Source organism: Sylvia atricapilla, chromosome 1 (genome assembly GCF_009819655.1).
Source record: "Sylvia atricapilla isolate bSylAtr1 chromosome 1, bSylAtr1.pri, whole genome shotgun sequence".
NCBI lineage: Eukaryota > Metazoa > Chordata > Aves > Passeriformes > Sylviidae > Sylvia > Sylvia atricapilla.
Genome location: NC_089140.1, coordinates 55,624,497 through 55,642,849, shown reverse-complemented (window position 1 = coordinate 55,642,849; position 18,353 = coordinate 55,624,497). Strand labels below are relative to the sequence as shown.

Genomic DNA, 18,353 nt, shown 5'->3' with positions numbered 1-18,353 from the left:
TGAATTTTTTTTCTCAGAAAGATAAACTTATATCAGAGTCTAAACCAGTTTTGATTAGTTACAGGGTAAAAGAGAACTCTGTCAAGGAAAATCTCGTGTAGACTTCCCTCATCTGTTTTTTCAATGTGAATTAAGCCATCATGTTTTAACTAAGTAGGGGCTTGTTTTATTTTAAGATACATCTCTTTCTTACTGAGAATGGACAAGTGTGGGTGTCTGGGTATATATAAAATATTTACTGTCCTCATTTCTTCCTTTCTTTAACAGTACCACCAGCTTCAGGATGAGTATTTCACCAGTGCTGTTGTTCTCTCACTGATTCTAGCTGCCTTATTTGGCCTTGTCTACCTTCTAATAATACCACAGTAAGTTTCTGTCTTTTGCCCTCATAACTCAAAGTGGCACATCCTCAGACATCCTGCACAGGTCAAAAATCAAAGTGTTTGGAACAGGAATGGGCATCTTCTCACACAGGAGATCCTCTGTTAGTATACCCTCAATCTAATTGTTGTCTCTTTCATTTGTCCACTTTTTACTATATTTTTTCTTTTTTTTTCTTTTGTAGTAATATGCACTTAAAGGAAAAAAATACATTTCAGTGTTTATTTTAACTTTCAGTTGTTATTTTTAACTTATTTAAAGTATTTCTGCATTACAAACAAGGCATTACTGAGGCTTTTCTAAATGTGTTGTGCTACTTTGGATTAAGTATTGATAGCAACATAGATAAAACCATACATAGTTTAATGGTAACAAAGTACTGAAAGTACCCATCCAGCTGCATTGAGGCCTGCATTTATAGCATTCATTGAAGGTTTTGACATCAACACTATCCCTGCATAAACTGCCTGGCGCTATTTTGGCTATGCACACACAACTTCCAGTCCAACTTTGACTGCCCTAAAGCAAACATAACCCCATGGGAGGTGTCCTATGCCTATTATTGAGTGATTAGTTAGTGATTACCTCAGATTTTGTCAATTCTATATGAATGCTTACTAACTAGAAAATAATTGGATCACTTTCAAATCTAGAGGTAGATAGAATTGTGTGTAAGGTATAAAAACATTAATAGTGAACCTTTTTCAGATTAGAATATCAAAACATTAAAAATAGACTTTACTCACTTTTACTAACTATAAAGATTTCAGTGGGAATAGAACTGGCCACAGGATAATGCTTTTGAAAATTCCATTTAAATTATGGTCTTTTCTATTCACAAATCCCCAGCTAGAATAATATCTCTATATTCTTTTATTTCCAGTTGAAAGATTGAAAAAACACTTTATTCACATTATTAAAATACAATTCAAATACAAATTTTAATTTGGAAGATTGTACCTTTCATCTAAAGAATTCAAATACTGACAAGAATCATCATCTACATCATAATTTCCAGGCTAATGACTCTGCTAATTAGAGCATGATTAAGAAGTCTTTCACCTTCCTCTTCAGTAAACCACAGCTGCAGTACATAGCAGTTTTGAACAAGGAGAGATAAAGTGTATTCATGTAGTTGAAAACAGAAAGAATATCCAAGAATCTTATAATAGCCTTTCAAAAAAACATTGCCACATAAAAACAACTGGACAGAGATTCAGTTTAAGTAGTGATCTGACAGACACATAATTTCCAGAAGAATATCACCACAGAAAGTCATAAAGATGGACTGGGTTAGATAAAACAGCCACTCACTGAATGCTCCTAAGTTCCTTCTTTCAGTGTCTGAGTGGTGGCTTCATACAGCCAAATTACTGTTCTTCCTGTGCTCTTCCCTTGCTGTGACACAGATGCAAACATGAGTTAAATTAAAACTTTGGAAGTATAGAAAAATTCCACCTCTTTCCAGAGTTTGGAGTTTTAAGCTGCTATTTAGATTGCCAAAATAGTTTTAGGTATGGTAAGAGAATGCAAAAGCCAAGACAAGGCTTGTAATATGTTACCCTAATGGGAGAAGTGATATGTCACTTCTATATTTCAAGGAGGAGGAGGTGGATCATCTAGACAAGAAAGTGTCATAGGAAAGTCATTTGCTGCATAAATATACAGAAATCAATGCCATTGAGATGATGGCTTGCCACTCTCACAATTCCTGTCATCATTTGAGCAAAACAGCTTCTCAACTAAAGATATATATTATATTCCCAGACAGAGGTGATCAAAGTAAGGCTGTGTTCCTGTCAACCTAAGCTGTCCAATTATGGAGGCACATATGTAGTGTAGCCACTTAAAGCCCTGACTATCAACCCTTTTAATATCTGAATCTGTGTTTATTTATTAAAAAAGCAATTAAGCCCTTTTTAGATGCCAACCCAAATGTCTGTCAGGGTCCCACTCAGCACTACTGTCAGTTATCAGTTATTGCTGCATTATAAGATATTCTTGCAGACATGTCCCCTGCATTATTTTCTAGCATGCTACCATCCTGAATACAAGTGAATTCTCTAAAGGCATGAGATCCTGACCCTATTAATACTTGTATTCAGAATCCACCCTAACAGCACCCAGTCACCTTCCCGTTCTAGTTACACCACAGAATTCTCCCTGTTCCTGTATCATAGGGACTGTTACATGTATTTGAAATCAAGGTCAAATAGTTAGAAACTCTACAGGAGAATTGCACACTTCTGCTGTTAGAAACCCTGTATAAACAACTTTTCCCAGTAATTGTCAAGGGCACAGCTACATATATGCCTGAATCCATCACTCACATGGCTTCTGGACTGGCAGATTTGTTCTCACAAGCTAGAAAAGAAGGTGCGAAGTTCATGTAAATGCTGTTGTCATACAGCCCTGATTCCGTGGTTGGCATGGGGCCAGGCTGCCCCTGAGCAGAAATCAATTGCACCCACACTGATGGACTAATTTTTGTCAGCTTGCTCACATCCATACAGCAGCTTTCCAAGGGAAGTTTTTCCAGAGAAAGAAAGTTCTTGCTTTGCACCTCTCTTCTCGTTAAGAACAAGCCTATTTTGATAAATCAGAAGAAAGAAGATTTAGAATTTAAAAGTTATTACAGCATCTTTGTGAAACTTAATATTGGTCTAACCACTGAGGAACACTCAAAAGGAGGAAGTTTTTGTTTCATTTGAAGGCAGTCTGGTCTGATTTTATTTGACTTGCTAAGTGCCTGAATTGAATGACCATTGATTTCTGGATCTCTGAGAAAGAGAAATGAGACAAAAAAAGCATCTGGTAACTGCTAACACAGCTGCCAAGGCCAAGTAATTGTGTTACACACTCCTCTTACAAGAGTCATCATGCTGAATATTCTGCACTAGCCTACAATTAGAAAGCATCTCTCCTCATGACCACAGATTTGAATTTTTAAGGTGCTTTGATCTCATTTCTGAGGTCAGAATGGGGACCATTTACAAGAGCATTTACTAATTTCATAGTCTTGAGAGCAGTGGACATCACTAAATTTGCACTGTGAAGGTTAGTATTACAGCAAGGTTGAGGAGGACAACCTCCACCATTTCTTTAAAATACTAATTCAGAAGGACCCCTAATAGCAGCTTGTTCTTGTCTATTACTGAGTTGCATTGCATTACTTCTATTGTGTTTTGATTCTAGGTCTACCATAGTTCTTGTTCTCCTGGTGTTCTGCATATGCTTCCTAGTGGCTTGTATTATGTATCTACACGTGACACGAGTACAAGTAAGTGATTTAAGATTTTGTGACTATTTTTCCTTTTGGTAGCCATGCTGTGTTTGTCCTTTGGAATATGAAGCCATCAGTTTATGCTTGACAGGTTCATAGAGTCTGAAATTTGTGTTTTAAAGTTCCTTGGTAAGTAATGTATTAGATACTTCAAATCCAATCATCTGAAAGTAGGCTTTTTACATGAGTAATTGTTACAGCAGTGTAGCATTCAGTGCCATTAATTCTCTGCTTTCTTTTTTGCTAAATCTTCCCTGAACAACCCACCACTAAATATTGTGTTTAGATAAGTGCTTTAAACCTGACTTTACTCCTTTCTGACTACAGAGCATACAAGTTCTCCCTTTCATTCCAGCTGGTCTGGTGTAAAGTCCTCCTAACTTCCCCTCTGTTTTCAAATTTTTTCCTGCCAAAACAGCAGCTGTTTTGATAGTAAAACACAATGTTTTGCACACACAACCCTTGGCCTTTTCAAAACCTTCAGTAATGATTAATTCTCCTGCATTATATTTTCACAACAGTAATGATGCAGGAGGATATTTGGTTGCTTTAGGGGAGAGATAGGTCTGCCAGATCAGAATAAAGCATCTAGAGACTATTTTCTGATGAAAGAAATCTGTATTGGATTAATATAACTTAGTCTTTTCAGACAAATATCAGGAAAAAAACACCTAAAAAACAGTTAATCAGCTTTGCTGATTTGCACATATATGTTTTAAAAACTGCCCTTTGGCAGAAGAAAAGCATGTGTTTTCATGGAAAAAAAGTAATATATTAGCATAGTATCAGGTACTGACCAGGACCTTACAAATATTATTTGAGAGTAACTTTGATGATCTCCTTTTTATTATGTTGACAGAATAGTTTATGATCTGTTATTTTCTCTATAGATGGTAGAAACGTGGACAAAGTTTGTAGGAAGTAACTGCTCTTTGTACCTTTCCCTGAGGCTTGTACAAAGATAAGAAGTGTTCCATCTGTTTTGTCAGTCAAGAAAATTTTTATTTATTCTAGGTTCCTCCAGAGATTCAATATTTTACAGGACCAAATACATCATTAAAAAAAAAAAAAAAAAAAAAAACCAAACCTTAGAATATCACAATTTAAAACCTTGTGGCCAAAATTTGTCTTATAATAAATAAAATAAAATTAATGTGATGTGGATAATGGATATACAATTGTAAAACAATTATTCCCCTATTTTAATCAGTCTTATGGCACTTGCTCTTTCACACTACACAAGTGACTCAGCTTCTCCCTGCTTTAGCATTAAATACCTCAGTCATAAAACCACTTGGATAATATTTTACTGTACCAGTTACCTAGAATTTTGGTAATCTGACACTACTTATTTAGTTAATAAAAAGTCCACAAATAAAAGAAAATTAAGAAAATTAAGCCCAAAATCCTTTGCTATCATAAAAGTGCAGATACAATCTTAGAATGACTTAGTCGGAAGTATAATCTTGTTAGTGTCAGAATTTTAATTCAGACGTATCTCCTACCTTATCTTTTAAAGCTTTGTTTTCCATTTCAACCCAATACCCTACCATGTCAATATTTAAAACATATATGTACAACACAGACCAAAAAATATTGTGCAATGTGTCAGGACATGTGAACTTTGAATCTGTATTTTGCTTTGTCCCTCTTAACCATCCAGTATTATCTTCAAACTATGGGTATTATGTCTTTAATAAGCAGTAGACAGCTTATTCGGTTGCAAACTGAATTAACAGAACATATATTGTTTCTTCAAACAAAATTATTTTATCTTTATGTATAAAACATTGCATTTTTCACCCCATTTTTATATAGGATTTTGATCTAGTTAAGTGGACAGTTTAATGGGTAAAATACTATGGGGATAATCAAATTCAGAGCATAGCAGTTTATAGTTGTACTTTACCTGGAAACCCGTTATAAGTGGGATACTACACGAATTTATTCTGAATTCTGTCCTGTCAGACATTTTTATCAACAGCCAGGAGAAGAACATGGCATTATACTCATGTCAAGTTTTCAAATGTCTACAATTTCATAAGAACAGCTGGCAGGATTGACTATTGAGAGGGTCCTAGATAGGTTGACAGAATGGGTCAACAGGAATCTTATGCAGAATGGATAATGTAAAATCAAGGCTCTGAGAAGAAATAATGCCCTGCAATGACACAGGAGGAGTACCAGCTTTGCAAATATGGCCCTGAGACTCTGGGGGGTCAAGGCAGATCATACTTTTGAACATCTGAGGTCCCTTCCAGTCAGAACTGTATGATGTAATGAACAAATGCAGAAATAGTCTGTCTTTTTCCATAGTGTAATTTGGACATTGCTGTATCTTCTCCCTTGAGATACAGCTTTTCAATCTCAGATTCCTATAATCTGAGCTATTTGTCCTACAGTATGCTCAGTTTAATTAAGGTGATCTACTTCAGGTATCCAAATCTATTTTATTGATGCAAATACTTACACTGGTGTAGAAAATTAACTCAGATCCATAATACAAATTTACTATTAATATTATATTGATTACTCCACACCTATGTTTACATGGATTTAACCTATACTGAAGCCAGAATATATTTGTAGATCATGCTTTCTTTGGTTTTTTTTCCTGTAATTACTGTATTCTCATGTGTCACGGCCCATATGATGGTGATTCCTCTATAACTACCTCAAACTTTTAATAATATGTTTGTACATACAGAGAAAATGTCTCTGCATATGTGAAAGGAAGGGGATGCATTTGCCAAGGGTGCAGTAGCCTCTCTCTATGATTACTTTGCTGCCTGCAGAAAGCTATGCTTTTGAGGCCAGTGATACCCATGATGTATAAAGCTTTTCTTCAAACTGTCAAGTTTCATCCAAAAATCAGATGTTTGCTTGCTCTGTTTGCCTCAAGTGAATTCAACCTTGATAAATCTGAGCTTCCTCCATTTAAAGGACACAGGATATTCCCCACTTTAAATCTGTGTCTTGGATTTGATTCTTGACCATTGAAGTCACTAGAAATCCTGTGGTCTGACAGATATATCCAGTAGATAATAGATGCACCAAACATTCAGTGCAAGGGGAAAGGAAGGAAAGAAGCTTTACCTGAAAGCTGAGCTGATCGGAATGACTGGAACGGGCCCAAGTACACAGCCTGACAGACTTACCCTTTCTCTCTCACATTCTGTTAAAGGCTTCGTAGCAGCAACAATTGACATTTGATAGTGTGATAAATGGAATTAGGGTAAAAATGGAGATAAACAAAATGTTCACAAAACTGCATTTCACCAGATATTTTTGTTCTCTACTGCTTTTTCTGACAAATTCAATATTTTTATGAGTCACAATAATTAAAACTACCCGGGAATTTAACCTGCGTACTATAACAGAAGACACGTATATCACTCCAATATTCTATGCTATCACAGTATGTTCTCTTGGATCACAATTTGCAAGGCAAAGGAGCTAAAAATTTGCAAGGCAAAAGTTTCTTTGGGTATTTTTCCCATGAGAGCAAAATCAAATATCATCCTAGAATATTATTTGCATCATGACATACAACTAAAACTTCTAAGAATTTTAATTATAGTGAGAAATAATGTAGAGCCATAGTAATTTCACATTCATTATCCCAAAAACTGCAATTACCATTAAAATACACCTACACACTAAGAAATATTGTGTAGTGTTACTACACAACAATAACTGCAAACTTCATCATTTGCAGTACAGATGAAAATTCTGTCTCCCTTATTCACTTGTCTTCGTAGACTACTGAATAATAATAACCCCACTTTAAACGTATTTTAATTATTTATCCATAATTTTTTCTTTCTTAGTGTTTTCCAGGGTGCCTGACAATACAAATTCGTACCATTTTGTGTATTTTATTGTGATCTTAATATACTCCGTGGCTCAAGGCTGTGTGGTAAGTATTTGAATCAAGTTTCACTTAAGTTAGCATTCTGTTTAAAGAATAAGCTGGTGCAGATCCATTAAACACATACCATATTCTCCTCTTTGAATATGAACAATTCCTACTTGTTTTATTATTCATACTTGCAGAACATGCTTCTTCAAAATTAAACCATTTTGCTGCAATTTGAACTTTCATTGGCCTGAGACAGTGTGTTGAATTAGGAATGTCAAGCTGTTAGAAAATTACACAGATAATACCTATTTAAAACCAATATCAATTTGTATGTCAAACATTAGGACCATGTAGACTGCTGGTGTCATGTACTTTGTGGAAAGACTGTTTTTAAGTGTTCAACTTGCTTACTAGTTCAGTGCCTAATATTTGTGACAGACAAGGTATGGTGACAAAATAAGATTACTATTTCTCTGTGGCAACTTATAGAACAGACTTCTGTTTAATAATGGGGATATTTTAAGTCCAGGCAAATCAGAATAGATAGATCTTAAAATATGACAGTGTTGTGTAACGAGAAGAGGTGTTTACACTTGTAAGATCCATTCACATGTAATGTTGAAAAAGCTTCTGCTATATGAAGTGAATGTGCCCAGTACTCCAGAAAATTGAGCTTCCTTTACTGTAAATTAGCAGAGAGTTCAATATGGTGGAGTTGTATTCAAATGGTCTTCAAACTTCCACCTAAGTATTTGTCAGTCAGTTGTCCTTGACAAATTCCTAGTGCTCAATTTTAGCATTTTGGCTGCTAATGCTAATGAATTAACATGTTAGGGTACTCAAAGGAAAGAATCCACACAAAAATAGCACATGAAACACAATTGGAATGCTGAGAAGCAGATGTTTCAAATCCATGCCTCTCTGCAGGAATTTGACAATGTGTTCTGACCATTAAGAAGACATGAGCAATTCTCAGAGCTGAGAAGCCAAGCCCCGTATTTTGTATTTTGTATTTGGTGTGTTCACTCATCCATGGACCTGCCCTGAGAACACAATAGCTAGCTTATCCCCATGAACTGACTGGGCAGAGGATCCCTTTTCTGTGGAATCCAGTGTTGTGAGTGGAACCAAAAATTGCTGATGTTGGGACATTTCTGGGAATTCCTGAACATCATCTGTGTGAGTAACATACAGCCCTTAATAGCACACAGATATATATGTGGTTCCTAATGTGGACATAAGCGCAAAATGCATAGAGCTTTGCAGTGATTCCAGGCTAGCTCCTCAGCAAATTCTGTGTAGCTGACTTCAGGATTGAGATTAAAGTTATGACAGCTAGAACCTTTGTGAATCAATCCCCACAGATCTGACACTAATTTTGACCTAATGAAACAAGCACCATTGTTGTCACTTAAAGATAGTGAGAATGAGAAACAGACATCGTAAGCCCTAATACAATGCTGAACAACAGTGAAAACAGACTAGAATCAGAGGTTCTGACCTCCAACTAGGTAGTGATCATTCAGTTAAAATTTAGAACATAAGTTTATCCATTCCTGAACAAAAATCACTTGTAACCTAAGGAGAAATATTTAATCAGCAGAAATTATTAGTTCCTGCACAGTAATGCCTCTAGAATTCTCATCTGTCAGAAAGCTAGATGTAGATGTTCCACTACTGGTTGTACAGCAGATGATGTTTCCCTGGATGGATTGCAGATCACTGATGAAATCCTCATGCATGTGTATGTGTTTTGATGAGTTTAATATGAAGCATTTTAAGGATATTGAATAAAATCCCATTAAAGGGATTTTCATTTTACTCTCAATCTCACTTCATAGTGTTACCCATTCTGAGTTTAACTCACATTTTTGTTTATTATGCCTCATCTTTCTAAGTTAATACAACCCCCTCTAAATACTTTGTTTAATCACTCTTCAGGATGTCGTTACTTTACAGCATGCTATAAAATTTCATTGTCACTGGTTAGGATGAAATAAAAAAGGTCTTATAATGCACTTCAAAGAGATGCTTAAGTACAGGACAGGACTTATGTGATGGTGCCTGTTAATCAATTTCACACTACCATCCCACTCTCCTCTACTTGTATTAACTCTCATCCTTTTCCTTTGTAAGAGGTGAAGGTTGAACTGCAGTTAAAACTGGAGCTCTAGGGGCTTGCAGTATTGCCAGAAATTCCTCTTTTCCTTGGTAACAGCTCTGAGATATATATGGCATTGTCTTTAGGAAAAGCAGGTTAGATTTCCCCAGATTTCCATAAGAAATATAATAAAAACATTATTTCCCAGTGTAAGAAGAAAATGGAACTCCTTGAATACTGAAATGACAGGAGTAATTGAAGTCCTTGTATTTGAAACATTTATGACAGCAGAAGTAGCTGTGAGATGGAAAAAGATATTATGTTTAGTTTTTCACTCAATTAAAATATGTTTTACTTTGTATTTTAAGTAATTGAAGTTTGTCTTATTTACATAGTCAATAAAACAAATATTTATTTCTGTGCTCTGTACAAGAATCATTTTCTTGTACAAGAATTATGTGACCTGTATGGCCACATAAAATGTTAACTGAAGTTTCTTAATTTTGCAGGAATATCCTGGCTTGAGGATCTCTTAGGTTTGAGCACTGAGAGGGAAAATATTCAGCTAAGTCACACTTCAGTTGGCTGCCCTTATTGGCATCTAAATAACAAATTGTGTCTCTTCCCTAAAACTTAGTGGAGCATTGCAGGAAAAGGACATTCTAATACAGCATTGAGCTGAGTGGGAAATCCACAGCCATATTTTTTACAATTAGAAAGTAACTACAGTCAGCCTCCATAGCAACTACATTTCTGTTTATTTCATAATTAACTTTCTCCCCTTCTCACTTCTGTCTTTTCTAGGTTGGCTGCATGCCTTGGGTTTGGAATACCAATTCCAGCAGCTCAATAGTTATAATTCTCCTGGTGGAACAAATAAACAATGAATGAACTTCCATGTGACACAGCCCACATATGCTTTCCTTTCCTGTGTAGTGGGGGACTCTCACCTTGGCAATATTTCTACGTGTATCTTCCTTGCCAAAAATGATTCTCCTGCTTTTTTTACAATTTTTGTACATAGTTATTCTGAACTCAGTGGTTACAGAAAAGCAGTGGGGTAGGTATCTTGCAAAATTAAACAAAGGGTGATTCTCTATAGATAGTCACACATTGACTACTTATTTCTGAATGTCCTCTAGTGTTCAGTGCTGCCTAGGACTGTAGACTCAGAAGGGCATAAGAAACCATCAGTCATTGTCTCCCTAGCAACTGTAGAATCTAGTAACATCCATCAACAGGTGATCAGCTTTTGGAAGCTGGCAACTGTTGCCCCACTGTTCTGTAGTTTTGTGCTAATATATCTCAGCTGAACACACTGCAGTCTAACTATCATATGGAATAGAAAAACAAAGTTAAAAGGCTTAACTGCCATATTTCAGCAGATCTCAACCAATCCTGATTTCAATTAAGTTTTTCAGCTTTCCAATGTTTTATATTCCTAATTAAAACATGCACACACATTACAATAATGCATTGGCATCTAAAAATCCTCAAGAAGTTGCATGTTGGTATGATGCAGTGATCAGATGCACTATCACCATCTCCCTGCCCAGGTGAGTCCTCTTCAGAAAAGCTAGTGATTAGAAGGTACTCTGTGTTCTAACTAAGGATCTGGTATTAAAAATGGGCACTGTTAGGTATTAGACCTGGAATAACACATTTATTTTCTTCTTATTTTTAAGGGGCTGGCTCCTTTATATGCGTGGCTATGAACCAATACTAGCTATTTGTTATTTCTTGTGCTTTAGCACTGCATTCAAGACAGGTGGACTTGAAACTGCGTCTGGACTACCTCTGGGCAGTGCAGTAAATAACAGGACTTTACAGTATCCATGCACACAAAATGAGTCTGACTTTTTGATTTGGCTTTCAAATACTTTCAAGGCAAATAATGGACTCATGCGCTCAACTTTTTCATGTCTCTTGTGATTCACAGAGAGAGATTGTTGTACAGCTTTCTTTTCCACAGACCCTATAAAATTCATTTTTCATAGAGAAGTGATTTTTGTTCCTTCATAGTTGCTTCAGTATATTATTAATCAAATAATACATTTATATCTAAGATGCATTAGCACTAAACGGTTAATATAAATTTGAGATAAAAAAAATTAAATCACTGGGTTTTTTTAATCGTATATTACAAAAAGGAAGAAAGTAGTTCAATATTCAGGTAAAGTGAAGCAAATCAACTGATAAAAGGAAATATTTAAATTTATATTAACAAAGAAACTATGGAACTCTCTCCAGAGGAAGATCAGAAATTTATTAGATACCAAGTGCAGAGACTATTTTGAAAATGTATTTCCTAACTATCAGACAGCAAAAACCTATAGAAATTATATTATCTCTGACACAGCATCAGGACATGTCTATCTCCTGTCACACCTCTTAGCAGTCTAATTCCCACCTCCAAAGTGTTTTACACTGGCGCCCAAGGGAAAAAGAAAGTTGAATATGTAAGTTTATTTGGTGGAATTTGGAAGCTGTAGTTGACAGAGGTCATATTCTTTTCTCACATGAACCCTGTGAAATATTTTGTCAAGAGGACAATTTAAATCATCACATCTCTTGCTTTTACACATAACTTAAAGACTGGAACACATGGGTTACTGGTTGACTGGAACACATCCCTGGCTCCACTGTATTGTATAAAATGGAGAAATCAGTTATGACTTAGTTCTATTATCTTCTGCTTGAAAAGTTTTTCTATCTAGCAGTTAAGCTGTGTGAGGATTTCTTGTTTGCTTTGATGTCTAAGGCTCTGTTCCCCTCTTTTATGCTTTCAGATAATCTTGTTTCTACAATTTCCTTGAACTCTGTACAGTTTCAACTGAGTATGATTGTTAATTTATTTTTGTCTTATGACCTGCAGTATGGATAACTGCTGTGCCTGGCCAGCCTCAGAAGCTTTTTTGGACAAACTGATACTAATTTCTCTTTGCTGTGGTGCCAAATACAATTTTCAGATGGAAAAAAACGATCGCCTGATTTTGAAATTCAGTGCTAGATAGTCGCTAATTTTATATGTGTTTGGCACACCAGGAACTATGTGAGTGCATATGACTCATGAATAAAAACCTTCTGTATGTTATTCTTAGCTCTGAAGTGAAGTAGCAGTAGAATAATGTACCAGTTTTGCTATCCTGTGACCTTTTCAATGGACCAAGAGTGAGTTCCAGAATCTTAAATACTTTTCATCATTCCAGCTATTGTGACTTGCATGGCGAACTGTGCATCCCTAATGGAAATATGGATTAAAGATTCTTGTTTTTAAGTTAGCTTTTAATTAGCAATTAATCAGCTTAAAAATAAGTGCAGGAGTATGGCATACTTGTCTAATGAAAGATGAGAACTGGACTTGGACAGTGATAAAAGAAGAAAATGAACTTTTTCTGTTTTCTTGAAGACAGGTTATATAAAAATACCTTGTCATCATCATTATTGTTAAAAACATTGTGCACTTTCTCTAAGGGACAGTAAGGGGAGATAAGATGTAAAATTTCTGTATTGTCCACCAGCATTTTCAGGTACCATTTCAGAAAGTGCTTTTCATCTGAGAAGATCAAATGCCATTTTCAGATCTTTTCACTTGCAAATCAGAGATGTATGTGGTGCCACCTTGTGTGTGAGGTTTGTGTGATAATAATGAGAAAGGAAAAAAAGTCAGTTTAAGTAGAAAATTCAGAATTTAGGGATCAACATACCTACAATTCTTTGAAACAAGTATGCCGATTTCAAATTATTATGATTTCAATGATTTGGTTTTGGCCTCTTAGATTATCTGGGCATATACCTTTCATTTTCTCAGTTCCAGGCAGAAGATCTGGATAACACATGGAAACATGTGGATAACATGTTGAAAGAAATGCTGTTCTGCCTTCCACTCTGTGATTAATTGTAAATAATGTAGAGTCCAAGGACTAATTATAACTAATATAACAACCAAGAGTACTGTCCTTGACGGATAGTACTACCAGAAGTGGTTGTTTTGCTTACACATTCCAATGGATAAGCAAAAAAAGGAAAAAAACAATCCAAAATGTAGTCTTTGAACTTGTTAGGTTCTACAGCTTAGCAAAAATCTGAGTATTAAAGGCTCAGGGAACACCGTTTATTGGAAATATTTGTATGTTAAGCTGTCTAAAGCTGTCTTTCAGTTCACAAACTCCAGGCTACTAATTCTTTAACAGCCTTTAAGAGGAAACAAGTAAGAGCTAGTTTTCTCAAGCTACTGGAGTGCAGGAGCACTCTGTAAGGCTAAAAGCAGTCTTGGTCATGTTTTTCTACAGCCTAGTACTACTTACTGTTAAACCATTTGTCTTAACTGGGGTTATATTTCTGGTAACAGAAGTTCAGAAATACCGTGACTAGTGCACAGGACCTACGGAGATTTTCTGTTTTCAGAGTGTGCTGATTCTTTGTGCAAACACTGAATTTGTAGGAACCAAATGCTAAAGCTAGATCACATCTCCCAGCCGCCAGTCCCTGCGAGGTGAAACATACCCAACATGGTTAGCCAGTCAATTTTAGGAGGCTTTCAGTTGCTGGCTTACATCTGGGGAATTTCAGACTCAAGGGTGATTCTGGAAGCTTCAAGCAAATTGTAGCTTATTTATTAGCATCATGTTAGGCTAATCTGTAAAAATGTTCTTGAATGAATGAAGCATTGTGGCAAAAGCTGCAATAAAAGGATTTCATAGGTAATTCTTTTCATTTCATCATGTAAAACAGCTTAGGAACTACTAAATTATATTTTTAAACGGTGAAAGTATCCTGAAACTCATCCGAGAATACTAGATACATATTCAGTGGTCTGTGCTAAGATCTGAGGAAAACACACTTCCCACATATTTTTTCACCACCATTGAGGAGGAAAGAGTCCTTGAAGAAGAGCAGTTTCCAACAAGAAAAACTGACTTAGAAAAATTACACAGTTTCAAGCAGTTTAATTATTTCCATTCATCTAGGTTGCATTAGCAGAATAGTGATAACTACGTAGAATTTATGTACATTGTGTGGAATATACTTTTTTATGTAGATCTGTTCTTAAACACTTATATTTGTATTTCTGTGCACAAATCAGTGGGTGTCATAGGCTTCTGTTGATTGCTATGGTTTTTCTGTGCCAGATTTAACCTTTCTGAATATCATAGTATCTTCAGAAAACATCTGTTGGTTCTTTCCTTGGTATTTTTAATAGGCAGTGAGAGGAGAATTTTATTTTCTGCATAACATTGTGAGAAACTTTGTGTGTTCCTCATATAATAATAACTATGAATAGCAAATATAGGAGATTTTATTTATTTGTGACTGCTACTCACTTTTGATTGTGCAAATTATTTAACAAAATTGTGAGGAAACCAAAAGAATGGACAAATAAATACAAGTATAAATTCATGCAGATCCTAAAACTACAAAAAATGTAGTTGCTCCCTCACCCAGGATTTGTCACAGGAGGAAAACAAGAATAATAAAATGGCTTCATTGATGCATTCAATTGTTTATTCTTAGGGAATACTAGAGTATTATTCTGCTGTCTTTTCTAGCCCATTACACTTGTAAGAAATATGAATTTTACAATGTTTAGACAAGATTTGCCAGGTGTCTTCCCACTTCCACTCAAAAACCTGGCCCTACAAAAGCAGTGTGGTGTTTGTTCCCTGGGGATGTAGTGCCTCTTCAGGGTACAAAAAAGGAGATTTCCATGGCACTGGTGCCCAGCTTCTTTTAACTGAATCTTTGAAACTGTATTTTCATTGTGGTGTCTGTTTAGTCAGTGACTTCTTTCTAAAAGCATTTTTGGGCTTTTAAACTGTCAGGTATACAAATGTTCAGACCACTTCCAGACAGAGGATGAGTAAACACTTATTAGCATGTAAAAAACTGAAGGATTATTGTGTAACTATGTACAAATGCAGGAGACGTTAATTAGATTGATGTAAAAAGTCATAGTACTAAAAAACATTTTAAATTTGTCACCATGTCCAGTGCAAAATATAAAGCCTGCTTTTAAATATCGCAAGTCTGCAAATACAGTTGGGTTCCACAAAATTACATGGCTGCCACAAATACAGATAGATATAAGCAAATAGCAGAATGTGAAAAATATAATGTTGATGTCAATGTATTTCTTTCTTATTTATTTCACAATAATCTGTCGTGTTTTTTTTGAGTTAGTAGCTGTTGCATAAATATCATGCGGGCAGCTTTCCTTAATTAACCAAATAGGGCAAATAGATGAAGGTTGAATGCATTAAGCTGTTTGGATAATATTCCCACCAGGAATGTAAATACCTGTGATCTGTGCTATTTTAATCTTTCAGCCTCAAGTACTCCTTCTCCCTTCCCAGGGTCTGCTTTTCATGAGAAGGAATGATGCCTATGCATCCTTTAATCTCAGCTACTCAAGAGTAGACATTAGAAGCTCATGTCTCACAAGGAGGGAGTTTTCATTGCTCTGCCCTGAAGGATAGAAAGCAAAAAGCTGGAAAAAGGTCCAGAAAATAACAGTAATTGGCTTACTTTCTCTTACTTTCTCTTACTATCTCTGTGATAGGATCGTTTTAAAGTCCTCACTGTTGGACAAAAATAAGTCTTTTTTTACTTTACCTTCCCTCCTTTATCTTCCCTTGTGAGAGATGCAAGGACACGTTTCCCCTTTCCCCAAACAGCTCCTGAGGAGTTGAATAAATGAGAGCTGTTTTAGGCAGTGCAAGGCAAGAGGATAGATACTCAAGCCCTGTGCAGTAGTAGCAGAGGTGGTACAATTCCCATTCATATACCTAACAGATCACTTCAATAATAAAGCAGAATGTTAGGCATGGTGTGTGGATGGATTAAGTGCAGTCCATGCAGAGACTCTGACTTGGGTACTAGCAACAATACAGCAGTATTGACCTAGTGTGTGATCCAAGATAATATGCCTTTATTTGTCAGAATGAGAAAGTAACTCAGGAGAAATGCTATGCTAATTCCATGAATGTTCGGCTTCTAGTTCTGGGGCTAGGTCAGGCAGAGCTAATACAGCTTAGTTTACAGGGGACTGCTTTGCCCCACATGGGCATTGTCAGTGCAAATTTCTCCCAGAACACATCGGGAGAGTGCACTCCTTTCTCTCTGTTAGCTAGGAGGTATTGGCCTCAAATAGTTCAGGGGACAAAAAAGTAAGAGCACTCCCCTTGTTCTGTTTTTTTGCATAAATTGCCCCTATTTTGGGTTTGCTATCATTACCCACCATGAATCACACAATCACAGAATTGCTATGGTATTATCCAAGGGCTTTCCATAATGTTAGGGTGTTTCTCATGTGAAAATTACCATTTTCTCAAACCCTTACTGTTTGATTCATCTGACTGTGACTCAGGAAAGCCAACATCCTTGTGCCCAAGCAATCTGTCAGCACCTCTGGCTATGGGGACCCTTCATAGGGTAGTCTGGTAGATCAGAGTGCAGTTCAACTGATTTGTTCAGGGTCACATGCCAAAAGAGAGACCTTCTTCTGGGTCTCCACACCTTTACTCACTGTCATTGACTGGTAGCCCCCTTGAAGAACCCACATTAACAGTTTGTAGATAAAAAACTATAAATAAAAAAAAATAGTAGTGAGAAGTTAAGGTTTTAGGATTGCTGGTGATAGTATCTGACTGCATCTGAAAACAATGTACAGACAAGCTCTAATCCCCACTGAGAGCCAGCTAATCATTCAGCATGCATAGAGTACACTCCTTACCCCATAGGTGTCCATACAGGGGAGAAGAGGTGTTCAGCCCACCAGCTAATCCCAGAAGTTATGATGGAATGTTCTCCCCTTTCTTAACTCTTCTTTATATTTATGCAAAGCCTGAGTGACATTAGTCATACATCTTACTCAGTAAGGGATGGTCATGCCTTGGAGGAGGGTAATATTACTGTAGTATCTGAGATAATCTTGGGATGGGGCTATGTGTCAGTCCAAGGAGGGTAATTTTGCCATGGCTGCTGATTCAACAGCAGGACATCTTCCTTTATCTCCCTTGGCTTCCAGCTGCTGTGTGCTATAAACTAAAAAGTACCACCAAGTACCCTCTTCGGCAAGGGTTTCAACAGAGCCTGGTTGCAGTGTCTTCCCTCTGCTCCGCTCCACTCCACTCCACTCCACCCCACTCTCCATTCAGCCCCCTCTAGACTGTACTGTTGTGGAAGTGGGGGGTTCTGACTGCTGTTCCACTCAGGGAGTACGCAACCATACTTCCCCCTATATTTCTATACTTTTATCCTTAATTTTACCTCAAGCATTTTTCCTACAATCTTATTTTTGGCAACTGAGCCGTCTCAGAGCAGAGATTGTAATTAACAGTTTTGCATCCAAAAAGGGAAGAGACACTTGTTAGGTGTGTTGAAAATGTTGCATTCTATCATTAGCAATGGTGACATCATTAATGCCTTTCCTTGCTCTTAGATGATTTTGCCACCATCTCAGACATGACTGATGGTTTGATTTGAGCCATTAGCTCTTTACTCAAGAGCTCAGTTCTTTACTTCTTAGTCACGGATGTTCCTTGCTCTGAAACCTTTGTTGTGGTTCATACATAATGTACTGGAGAATCTTTTCAATAATTTCTTCTAAACAAACAGTTTGGTCCACAATTGGGCAAGGCAGAGGAATTTGATCACACATTTCCACATCAGAAATGAACAGCAGCTGCCAGTGATTGAGCAACATCACTGCCCATACAATGCATCAA

At 36.5% G+C, this 18,353-nt stretch overlaps 1 protein-coding gene across 1 annotated transcript in view; it reads left to right on the top strand.

The window, feature by feature from the left end:
• Positions 1-18,353, top strand: part of ADCY1 (adenylate cyclase 1) — a 156,434-nt gene that overhangs the window by 126,612 nt on the left and 11,469 nt on the right. The window contains 13 exon segments of the mRNA XM_066323149.1: positions 268-365; positions 3,577-3,661; positions 7,495-7,537; positions 7,540-7,583; positions 10,432-10,483; positions 10,486-10,503; positions 10,506-10,540; positions 10,542-10,565; positions 10,567-10,654; positions 10,657-10,687; positions 11,313-11,357; positions 11,359-11,436; position 12,798. Of these exon segments, the coding sequence (XP_066179246.1) occupies positions 268-365; positions 3,577-3,661; positions 7,495-7,537; positions 7,540-7,583; positions 10,432-10,483; positions 10,486-10,503; positions 10,506-10,540; positions 10,542-10,565; positions 10,567-10,654; positions 10,657-10,687; positions 11,313-11,357; positions 11,359-11,436; position 12,798 (642 nt within the window).